General features: G+C 42.0%; 1 protein-coding gene across 1 annotated transcript; it reads right to left on the reverse strand.

Annotated features, from left to right (window-relative positions):
* Nucleotides 1–9,782: 9,782 nt before the first annotated feature.
* Nucleotides 9,783–11,844, reverse strand: mid1ip1l (MID1 interacting protein 1, like). The gene is made up of 2 exons (XM_012819421.3): nt 11,701–11,844; nt 9,783–11,245 (listed from the first exon to the last, which is right to left on the reverse strand). The coding sequence occupies exon 2, from the start codon at nt 11,159–11,161 to the stop codon at nt 10,685–10,687; it is 477 nt and encodes a 158-aa protein (XP_012674875.1). The 5' UTR covers nt 11,162–11,245; nt 11,701–11,844; the 3' UTR covers nt 9,783–10,684.
* Nucleotides 11,845–12,689: the final 845 nt, after the last annotated feature.

Consider the following 12,689-nt stretch of genomic DNA (forward strand, 5'->3'; position numbering starts at 1 on the left):
TGCTATGAATGACACAGCCGTCCCTTCATCATGACCAGTATTTAACTGTAAGCCTGTAGGCCTACATGTGGTACCACTTTATTTTAATGTTTCTTACAGATAATGTCATGTCATTGACCGAATGCTGCCTATGTGCCTTTAAAATTCGAACTTTTGTCAGTTTAGATTCCAACGATACGAAGTATTGGGAGGGAGGGGCAGCGCACCCATGTCCTCTCTCAACTCACACATCAGACACTAAAGAGGTTGTAACCTAGCCGTCGGATGAGACATTTTCATTCAGTCGAATTTATCTTAAAAGATCTCCAATTTAAAAAAAAAAAAAAAAATACTGAGACCTTGGTGACCTCATAACTGGTTACGGGCATGATTGTAGCCCTATGTTCTGTAGTAGGAAAGAAAATGATAAGTAGCCTTTGAGTCATGGGGAAAACAGCCATGGCCGCCCGGGCTCACACAAATGAGGATCCCGAGGAACCAAGTGCAATATGACTTGGAAATAAAAGCAAGATTAGCAGTCACATTTACATAGCTAGCCTGTTATGTAAAACAAATAGCACTGGTGCACGGACGAGTAATGGGATGAGCAGAACAGTATCAAATCGTATTTGGAAAGAAACCTTCAAGGGGGTTCTGCGTGAAAAACAAAGCAGGGATTTAGCATATTTTTTAATGTAGGCTTATTTACATTATACAGTTATTTAGGCCACTTGGTCAGACATGTGTGTATGTGCTTTATGTCGTTTTGTGTGAACAGAAACACTCAAACAAAAGCAGTTATTGAGAAAGTCTCTGGGACAACGATACCTACTCAAGGGCTTCTCAGAACTTTAGAGCAAGAACTTAATGACTGAGTGACACCCACGAGACCGCATAGAGGCGCTAGTGATTCACTGAGCTTTTCTGCCGAAGTTGGTCCAGAGTAATAATATTTGATTAGGTTAGACATCCTTCGCTTTTGCAGAGGTATAGTTTGTAACACCACTAGACGTTTCAAAACAGTATGTGTATTTAAAGCACGTCGTGTATTTCACAGTGAATTTTGAACCAGGTTACATCCTACAAAACGAGAAATAGGCCTATCACATTTCAGTGTTACGGCAGCCTCAGCATGTGCGGTTAGGGACTAAGATATACGTCACCGAGGAAATGTAGTCTAAATTGTTGATAGCAATTTGGGAAAAGGGCCAGAGTCATCGTTTAAAAAAAGTGTTAAGTGCCCTCCGGAGAAGCAGACAGACGGCAAGCGTGACCAGTGATGATGCCTATCAAAATTGTCAAATACCTTGCCCAAGGGCACGAAATTTCTCGCATTCTCGAAATTGTACGTTCACGAAAGAAATGCTTTTTTACCTGGGTGCACATCAGGATTCGCAGGAATTATTCAAGCTGAATTACCCTAATTATTGTGGCCTAGATAAGCAGGAATTGGCTATAAATTAAAGCTCTTATCTGAATGCCTTTTTTAGAGAATTTGATTCATGACTTTATGATGCTGCAGAGGTAGATTAAGATCTTACCCACCAGGAGACAGTAGTTAGGCCTATAACAGATGGAGGACAATGGGTGGTTTTGTTGTGTGTTTTGCGTGTTTTGGGAGCAGATGATGCTTTTGAAGATTTAGCCTAAAGCCAACCTCAGATTTGTCACTGGATGGACAATGAACTGGGTTTTACCTAGTGCTCAAAATGCCAACCAGAAATATGTTTAAGAGGAGAGAACTGGCAAATATCTTCAAATGAGTCTCTAAGTAAAGTAATTATTTTTTCTTTATTTGTTCAGCTATATAATTAAGGATTGACATATTTAAATGTAACAATGGAAATTACTGCAAATCAGATAGACAGCCTACTCCTTGGAGGCAACAGCTGTTTAGAACTTTAAGTTAATTACCTAACTATATATTTTACAGTTACCTTAACCTCCTGCAGGTCACAGTACATTCCTCAAAGCATTAATCACAGTTAAATTGAATTTCATTTATATTGGCTGATAAAATGTAATTCCAGACCATAGCAACCAAAGTAAACATAGCCTACAATCTGGAAAAGAGCAGTTATCAGCTACCGTTTGTCCTCATCGTGAGATAAGAGGGGAAACTGTGCTGTAGGACAGCTGAGCTTAGTATATATATTTGTGACCGTGAGTCACCGCGTGGTACTGCACGCACACCCCAAGCCCACGTATGTCTTCCCATGCCATAATCCTACATGACACACCAAAGACCACCGGATTGGTGTCTGGCCTGCTGCTGTTCAGATTGTCACACTCTGGGATTGGTTTACACAGCAGTGCGAAGTATGCAAGGAAATGTGCGGGGTTACTACAGGTCGTGTGGTCGTCTTCAAAGAGATTTTAGGTTCAATCCTGTTGGCTGTCAGTTGGGACTTCTAAAAGACCAACCCAGTGATCTCATACACGGATTCCAATTTCAGAGGCACTCCTTTAGCGAGCCCCTGCAATTCTTGTGTGGTGATTGGTTATCTACAGTAGGGCAGTGGGTTCTTATTGGCCTAAAACTGGGACATGTCTCTACAAGACCGACAGGCATTTTGTAATGGCAGCGTCTAGAGAACAAACACATGGGCATTCCTCAGCACACACTAAATGTTCTGATCTATATTCTGTTGAGTAGGTTTACTGAACACATGTGTCATCAATTTTGTGTGTGCTTTTGTATAAAAAAGAATGGCTATTTACTTGTGATTGTTGTGAAAGGTTTTATGAAGATGAACTATTTTGAAAAGAAGTACCACCACAGGCCTACTTTTATGGAAGAAGTTAATATTTTTTAAATCTAAAAAATTCATTGACAGTTTGACCCAGGGTATTTTCAATGCACATAATCTGTGACCAGACACGTTGAGCCAAGAGGAAGCTAAAACTGAGATTGGTGACTAAATTAAGTCCCTCTGAGTCTAGTGTTAATTACCTTGCCTTGGATTTAACTACTCTTACAGCACATGGGGTCATCACAGTTTAACTGGATAACACTGAAGAGAAGCTCTGCGCACTTGTTTTATTGGCTCGAAGGGCATTGCTGGTGTGAAAAGAGATAAATGATCACTGGCCTTGGGGAATACAGAATTACTGATCGGTCAGAGCCACTACTCTGTTTCACTACCCAGTGAAACAACCTTTTACTTGTACAATCCAGACAGAACTTAACTCCTCAAGTGCCACAGTGAACATAAATAAGTGTATAGACCAGACACCAAGTTAAAGAACAGAATGAACTTTCTAGGACTATGAATCCTCCCTTACATTTTTCGATAAAGTAGACTACATATGTTGGTCAATGTGTCAACAGATTTGTTTTATAAGGTATTGACAGGTATTGTCTGCACGATAAAAACAGCACTTCTCCCTTAAGGCAGAACTGAGCTGAGCAGCTTGATCTTGTTGCCGTCATCATCTGCTTAACTGCTGTCTTACACATGGAGTTTGTGAAAAAAAAAAAAAAAAGTATCTTTCATTTCATGTCTGCACTTTGAGTGTCCATTATCATAATGTAAAATAATGTATGCTGTATAATGTATGCGTTCTCACTCTTTGTCTTCGGAAAGTTCAGTGAGATTCATTTCCTGGACTGTGATTATGTAACTACTTAAAATACTCACAAAGGGGGGAGCCCATGTGAGCAAGTCTCAGCTCTGCAGCTTAGAAACTTCCTTTACAAAACTTCCTTTTCAGCCATTTCACATTCAAGCTGCGTACCATTACTTGCTCTGTCCCACTGAATACAGCATCTCAATGTGACTCAGACCTACACTGAAAACACTAATGTGCAATGGATTCAGAATGTCATGACAGTACAACAAGGAACCACAAATGCGGTCACTTTCACCTGCATTGTATAGATATGGACAAGAAACATGTTTTCAGTGAAAGTACCTGAACCAGAACTACCTCTGAAGTTATGTAACCCCATGCGATTTCACTAAAAGCACCCAGCAAAGGGAGCTTTATTGTCCACCATTATGTCATAGAGGTGAGTTGCCTGTAAGTGTTCGCCTGAACAAATGAGAGGTTAACCTGGTTAACCAATTTACAAATGGTAGATTATCTGTCACTATTTCTGTCCCATTGGCCATGTCCAGAGTACAACTATCCCTGGAGACTAAATTTAGCAGCTATTAAGAGCCACTGCCAGTCACATATTGCCACACATCACAGTCTGCCGGACCAGATCATACCCACGAGCCAGCAAATGTTTTCACGATCCTCACGTGTACAGCCGGGTTTGCAGTCTAGACAGTGATCACGGTCTAATTACAGCTTATAGGTTATCAAATTTACCCTTGCCTTATTGCTCCTAATAAACGCTTTGACCTCTGCCTGATCATGTTCATTGCTTTTGCAACGCATCAATCTAAAGTAGGGAAAGAGGGAGACAGACATGTAGACAGAGAAACTGATGGAGACACATGGGTTGAGAAAAAAAAGGAAAAAGACTGTGACCATTTCTTTACCTTGTCATTGCATAACAGACAGAGCCAATACAAATTACATTATTTACACATATCCAGATGCTCAGATTAAATTTGTTGTGATAAAACAGGCAGAGGCAGTTGAGGGGGGAATTAAACACAATGACTGAATGTGTATGATGAATCTTTAAACATTTTCCCCCATAGACTGTAAAGGCCTCTGGTCAAAACAAATTCAAAAACGTGGATTTGACGTGAGCCTTTCCCTGATTCCCCTGCTTTAACTACACAAACAAACCCACTCCTGTGGGGCGTCATTACGGGAGCACTGGGCCTGGGGCAGTGCTTGTTATGCTACTGCAAACCTGAGAAAATGGTAGCCGCCATTATACTTCTCTACATTGGGGACAGTTGTTAGAGTGGCAGTGGACAATTGTAGCACGCCAGTTTGAAGGTAATGGGAAATATACGGCAACATCCATGCGTTCTTCAATCCAAAATAGTGGTGGATAAGGGGTTTTCTGTAAACTAGTATTTACAGTTTTTTTTTTTTTTTTTAAATGCCAGTGATATAGTCTTGTACAAACCAACCAAGGGCATCACATTTTCGCAAAAGTGGCTAGCCTGTTTCATGTGCTAGCGACTGGTTGCAGCCAATTGTAATTCATGTTCTTATTGTCCTCACCTGACCTCTCCTAATATTAGATGAGATAACTGGAATGTAAGATTGTATGCAGCTGATAATTATACTACCATAGTTCGGCAGAACACAACTGAATCACTGAACGCAACCACCTGTTACTGGTGTTCCTGCCAAAACGCATCAATTGTGCAGTCAAGAGCTTGCGCAAAACTTAAAAGTTACGAGTTTGCCCCACAGAATGACTTCTTAAATCTATCACTACTGAGATTGAGACACAAACTGAACGTAGCATGCTGATTGCACATGTTGTTTTGAGTTTCATGGCATTACATTAGACACGTGCTGAGTAATTAATCAAGTTAAAACTGTTCCCGTGTTACTTTACCTTGTCTTTCCTACGTGGTGTTTGATAAGTGACGTAAATCTGATAAATTACATTGATTTTGATTAAACCGCCATGAAAAAGCATTGATTACTTTTTCTTTCATTTAGTCATGTATACTGCAAGTGTGCAAGGACCACAAAAACCCTTGTGCATTCAGGTAAAAAAATGCAGTTTTTGAACGTTACAACACATTGTCTGAAATGCTATCATAAATGACACACAGACAAGAGCATTGATTACAGGTCAAAGAGGTGACGTTGCATATCAGTATGAACTACTGGCCTAATATAGTAGGCGCACAGGCAGAGCCAAAAGAACAGTAGGTGGAACTATGGAGACGGCTCGTGTAAGGCAGTAAACAGCCCCAGCTGGTCTCCACGCCCATCTGTCTGGTTACATAACCTTGCCTGCTCAGAACATTTTCAGGGTATAGTTCTTTAGTGTGTGTGGTGTGGGCTGCTGGTCATAGCCATGTGCTGATGAGGTTGTGTGTGCATGTGTGTGTGTGTGTGTGTGTGGACATGTCTGTGTGCATGTATGACAATTGGCTCAGTGCCAGCATGGAACATGCTGTGTTCTTCTACTCCACCTTGGCTTTTGCTCAACACACTTCTGCACGTACTGCCCGGGTTGCTTCATTGTTCGCCCATCGAGGCCTGATACGGAAGCGGTGGGGGTGGCTCTGCATCTATGCAACCGGTTTAGTTGTGTTTGTCTGTATGCATGCCAATGCGGCATCAGAGAACATCGCAGCCTTGACATAAGTAAAGCACGGGGAAGAAGTATTAACCCAAGCACTATGGAGGATGTGGTTGCTACAGGAGAGGGAGGGGTGGTGGGTTTGTGTGTGTGTGTGTTGGGGGTGAGGTATCACAGCCCTGGCCTGTATGCAGAAAGCTGCTCAGTGGTATAGCTATCTGAAAAAATGAGGAACACCGTGTTCCAGAGTTCACAGCTGTGGCCACACAAAAGATTTATCGTGTGACTAAGGGGGTGAGCCTCACGGCTCCCCTCCAAAACAGGAAGTGTTTTTATTTTTGACTATAGAAAAAAAATCCTTAATGTTTTATTTCTCAGACTGCCTGGACTAGAGCATGCTGGTTTTCTCTTTTATCAACAATTAGTTCAAGTTTAAAAATATCACCTCTGAGTGAGATAGTGACCCACAGTGCTCATGTTTTCCTTCCAAAAATCCAAAGCACTTTGAAAGATTAGTCAGGGTAAAGTGCCTAGATCAAGGGACAATGTTTAAACCAATAGTTTAACCTACAATGCCACTCCTTTTCCACATGACCACCTCTGTGAAAAAAAAACCCCAGATAGTTGCAATAAAATGATACAGCTTTATGGCTGTGCTGTGTGGACTAAATCACGTTACCTAACCAGCTAGTACACGCCTGCCATTTCCCTAGAATTTCAAGTGAAGCATAACTGCTTCCTCGGAAGGACTATGACACCTTTCCCCTTTCGCCCTCCCCGTAAGCAGCGAAGCTGTGCTTCACCCTGCTCGATAGAGTTCAGATGTGGCGCCTCAAGATGCTGGTAACAGGCTGATGCTGCATGCCGACTCTGATTACTCCACACAAGGCGGCCCTTTGTGAGGAGTGGTGTGAGCAGGAGCATCAAACCAGCTGATGTTGTGTAATGGGGTGGGCTCTTCAAGCGTCACTAACCGTAGTCAGGCACTGGACATTACTGTAGGAGCACAAGCCATGTCTGTCCGGCTGAACAAACCTTTTTGATGTTTACGGAGTTGTTTACAGAAACATCAGTGATGACATTAAAGAGAGAATCACAAATACATGCATGTCCCCAACCAAAGTAAAAAAAACGGGTTTAAATGTATTGCTATTGAATTAAGATATTAAGCTATAAGATGATGAAAAGAGCACATTAATCTTTGGGTCAGCAATTGCATGTACATCCCCAATCAAAGTGAGGCTAGCCTTAATTGTACTGCTTTTGAATTAAGATGTTTTAAAGGGAAACAGAATAAATCATGAAAAAAAACATGACAAAGGTACCCTTAGAATATATAAAACATTGTACCCCGCTCGCTTTTTCCCTTGGCTGTTTTTCGCTTATCGTGGTAAACTTTTGTTCATGACTAAACTGGTGCTTTGTGTATTTTATATGTATTCATGGGCAGTACTTTTTACAGAAACAATATTAGTTATTTAAATACAACTGCTGTTCATGTGAGATTGTAGCTAAGCAAACTAAACTATACCTGTGCTGGGCTGGTGCCTAGAGAATGTTGCGCATTTGAGATGCCTTAATTTCGCAAGGGAAAACTTGGCCTACATGGAGTCATATCTGTCTCTGCACCTCATAGATCTTGCCTATTGTCTGATGGTGAAGGCAGCTGTAGACAGTCATAATTTACCCCCTGCCAGATGCCAGCTTTATGGCAGATTGGGAAACCCTGACCAGTAAATGTCGGCATGGCAAGTGGGCATGACAAGGGCAGCTGAGCAGGACGGGCTTGCAGGCTGAAGAGCGGTGCCAAGACTCATCATGCTGCTCATGCAGTGTCTGCGTGCTCACGGCATGGGAAGACTACTGTGCCAACTCAGTACCACAGCCTTGACATATTCACATATGCTACTGTTTGATTCCACTCCTGCAATGTGCTTGACAGAATCTCTTGTTTCTGCTTTTACTGTATAATTACATGGCAGTCTACAGATAGAAGCCTCAGAGGACGCTCACATTGATGTGTTCTTTCAGCACGAGTTAAGGTTCAGTGTAGGTGTTTTTATAAACCTATAACTTCTTTCCCTCCATCTAAACACTTAACCCACCAACTTACCTCATGACCCCAGTTCAGTCTTGCAGTGCAAAATGAATCTGTGTTTTGCAAGCTCATTTTCACACCAGCACGGGAGCCAAGTTGGATGTCCTTCAAGGAGACCGGGGTCTGTGCCGTGGCGCAATCAAAAGTGGACAGTGACCCTGGCTAATAACAGTCATGGAGGATTCTCAGCAGGGTTCACACTCACTCAATGTGCACAATGTGACTCGGATCCCTCATGTTCCCTTGAAGAACTCCTCACATTCTAGAGCGCCTCGCCTTAAAGTATATTCTACAGAAGCCACACCAACACAGCATGCACAATAACTATGATGAGCGCAACCCTAATCTCCACTTAAATTTCATTTGGGGGATTTGCGTTCGATTTAGAGTGGGTTTATATCTCCCACTCCCCTTCTTCTCCGTAAGCCTATCTGCACAACAGATGCCCTGGTGAATTCTTGTTTTTTATTTAATTTGTGTCCATTCAGATAGGCTTCTAGTGGCCAACTGGCCCAGTTAGCATGCGGGTGAGGGTGACCTAGTTCACTTGAGTGGGCAGCCAAGGGTCTGACTAGCATTCTGCCCTCTGATTTTTCTCATTCAACACTTTCATTGAGTCACTGGTAGCGTCCATCATGCTGACTGGATGTGTGCGGCTTTACACAGGCGACATTATGGCTCAGCTGGTTATGATGGCTAAGATTTGACATCTCGGTTGACTTGTGAAACTCCATTTTCCCGACCATGGTTTTCTTCCCACACTCATGCAGATATCCATTGCGTTTTCTCCCTGCAATTACTGTGCAACCCTCTGGAAAGAGAAAAACATTTTGCGGATTTCCAATTGGCTACTGCTTTTGAGACTGTTGCTATGGAAAATATATAGACTACTATATTAGGCTGTATGTATCTAAGAGCCAATATAGATGTGAGAAACCTTGAGGGGATTCCACTTTTTAACTGTACAAGCTAAAGTGTAGTGTAGAACAATGAAGGGATTTTTTTTTTAAAAATTACCCTTGGTCACAGCAAACAGAAGAAACTTAATTTGTAACAAAACACACTGAATGAAGTCACGGCCATCAAAAGATTAGAAGCAACAGATACTGATACAAATAGTTGCCTTGCAGCATGACTGAAGTGACATCAAATGTTGAATCCAGACGATCAGATTATTCTGCTTTTCCAAGCACTTCACTGTCTAAAGCCCAATGGTTTGAGTACATCCAGCTTGGAGAAGAGGGAGAAAAAAAAAAAAAAAAAAAAAAGACAAAAATGCAGTGTCTAATAGAAAGTATAAATTATCCAGGATTATATTATTGAATGGACCAAGACAGAGAAAATAAAACCCACCGAGGTTTGGGTTGCCCTAATCGCCATCACACATGATCGCAATAAAGTCAAAATGATAGCCAAGGTTTAGTCTCAAGCAGAGCAGCCACATTGCAAACACATCTAGAAACTGATTTGATGTTCTACAAAAAGATCAAAACTTTCCAGCTGTTGGAATCAAGGAAAAAGACAAAATTGTGTTTTAATGCTTTATTCAATAGTTGTACTGCAATACAGTTCAATATAAAACTTTGAAATATTTTAGGACAAAAAAAAAAAAAATAGAAATTAGTGGTTTTACAACACCATGACATAGGGAGTGTGTATCTGCATAAAATGATACATCAAGTCACATGTAAAATGTACACAGCTGAACAGGACTGGGGTACAATAAACCAAGGCACGCTGTATGACATCAGGAGTGTTTCAGAGTAACCAGGAACCAAACAAAACATGTAAAGGGGCCATGGGCTATGACAAGTCAATACAAAGGAGGTAAATGATTACCAGCATTTAATTTCATGTAGTCAAAACCATGATGACCTGGATGTGGTTTCCCTCATCCCCACCACCCACCAGGAGTGGCATATGAATATACTTAACACAAACGTTTGGTGAACATGTAGAATCCTGAGTGCACAAAACAGGGTGCTGAAATGCAGCAAGTTGATGTAGGCTCCTGCTGATGGCACAGATCAAGTTTTATGGTCTAAAAGACAGAAAATAAAAAGGGACATGGGGCTTTCCTGATCTTAAATCACAGCACCTTTAATTTTCAGTCACCTGGCCATTACAGAGCAAGCTACTTGGGTCGAGGCTAGATTAAGAATGGTTTACCTTTTAAACACTTGGCAGTGTGTGGCTTGGTAGGAACACATAAGCAACTGAACCACTGCTTAAGCTGTAGCAGAAAATAAAACGAAGTCACAGGTTAAATCATTCTGATCAGCTGTGGCCAATTGAATGGTACAGAGGAATCTACACAACCTGTGGTTGCACTGGAGTTACAACCCATACCCCCCCCCCCCCCTCCCTCCCTCCTTTTAAAAAAAAGAAAAAGCTCCTAAAAGCAGTGTTCCAACGAGTAACGGCCATTTCTATCTCATGAGGCTTCCGCCCCCAATCTCCCTCTTGTAACGATTCGTGAGGTGGTCTGCTTCCACTGTGAGCTTGGCCAAGACTCCAAACAGTCCCCTTAGATGGAAGTGAAACTGGCCCTCAAGATCAGAGCCATCCTCGCCAGTCTTATCCTGGTGCTCCTCCTGCTTGACTGCCATTTCCAGGAAGCTGGCACCGTTGCTCATCTCCCGTTTCAGCAGCCCCCACTCCATGTCATTTCTGAGTGATTTAAGCAGAAGATAATGTTCGTACATGTCCCTTTGTTTACTCGGTATCGCCGGTTCGTTATTGTTGTGATTGACGGGCTCTTGACTCTCCTGTTCCTCCAACGGTAGGTCCCTTAGCAGGCTTGGCACCATGATGGTCTCGTCCATGTTGTTGGCTGCGGCCATGAAACGGTTCATCACGTTGAGGAGGGAGTGCTTGTTGCAGGGGTCGCTGCTGATTTGCATCATGGTGAACTGAAACTTCGGGTACAAGCTGTTCTGAATAAAATGGAGACTTGAGTGTAGGGCTGGTTGCTAGGTCCAATTTAAAGCCTGTAATAAAAAATAAAAATGTAGTCAATAAACAATTCGAGTATATACCTTCACAGCACGCGGAACAATGTCCTTGGTTTAGATTAAACATACATCAGCGTTTAAATTTAAAGTTACAAAGCACATTTAACCTAATCTATGGAATCACAGACCTAGGGGCTAAAACTGTGTCGCAGGGGCATTAAGAGCTTATCCAGGTCCTATAGGAACAAATAACAGCGTCAAAGCCCATTAGCAACATGGGACAAGTTCAATTCAGACCCGATAAATGCACTAAAAAGCGTTTTTAGAAATGCAAAAGTATGGCGACATACTTCAGTTTACACCCTTCAGTTCCGGGAAAAATACTAGCTAGCCATGTCAGATGGCACAAAATGTCCTCGGTTTATTTGACCTTGCAGCAGTGTACAAAAATGACTAAAATCAAAATAACACGTAACCATTGCAATTCTTACCTAGATCAGATGCTGTTCGGAGAGCAATGATGGTAACTCTTGCACTTATTCGAGTTGCTCTAGCATATTTTATGATTACAACCAGCCCTGGAGAAGACAGTCAGCTTCCTCGCATTTTCACCGTTGAGCAGCGGGTTTTATAGGGGAGATGCCGGCAGGATTGACTGCCGCCATAACCAATCAGAGAAGACATGGATGGCATAGTTCCACCAAAGAGGATACAAGAGCCGAGGGAGGAAAAGTAATCGAGTCGCCCCCTGGTGGTAGAATACCTAGCGAAATGAATAGGATTCTTCACAGAGGCGATTTTAGAGAAAAAAAAAATCTCGGTTCACATCCAAAAGTTAGTGGAATGGCTTCCATGACAAATACTTTGAAGTACACTTTATTGATTCTGCTGATCATAGTTTATTGCCACAATTTGATTTTTTTGTAACGAGGTGACAAAGAACTACAGTTCTACATTAATATGTCGTATATATGACGTCACCGGATTGCGCGCCTCACCGAACTGATCAAATTTGCCGACTTGTTTTGCTTGGTTGACAGAATATTTTTGTGATGATAAAAAAATGCATACCGCATGGTTATAACCATTATAGATCAGGGCACGTGAAGAAGTGCCGTTACTCACAGGGATAGGTTACAGGTAGGGTGACCAGGTGTCACGCTTTCGTTGTAGGCTACTGCACGTCATTTTCACCCTTTGTCTTGCATCCCACATATTGAGATAATGTCCCGCATATTCATTAGTCATTTGGTTTATAATCGCCAGAACTAAGAACACGCGGATGCGTTATTTTACCTGCCCGACGCTTACGCCGTTGTGACATAGTTTATACTCTATTTAATAGCGCTAACGCAGCAACCTGGCTCATCAAAATGCAACATAGCGAAGCTTTTCCAAAACCTCGGTTATCATCCATTGGTTGCGAAGAGAGCAGTGAAGGCGGACATTTGGAGGCTGAGACGGTCGTAATTGAACTACA

The sequence above is a fragment of the Clupea harengus genome, chromosome 20 (assembly GCF_900700415.2).
Source record: "Clupea harengus chromosome 20, Ch_v2.0.2, whole genome shotgun sequence".
NCBI lineage: Eukaryota > Metazoa > Chordata > Actinopteri > Clupeiformes > Clupeidae > Clupea > Clupea harengus.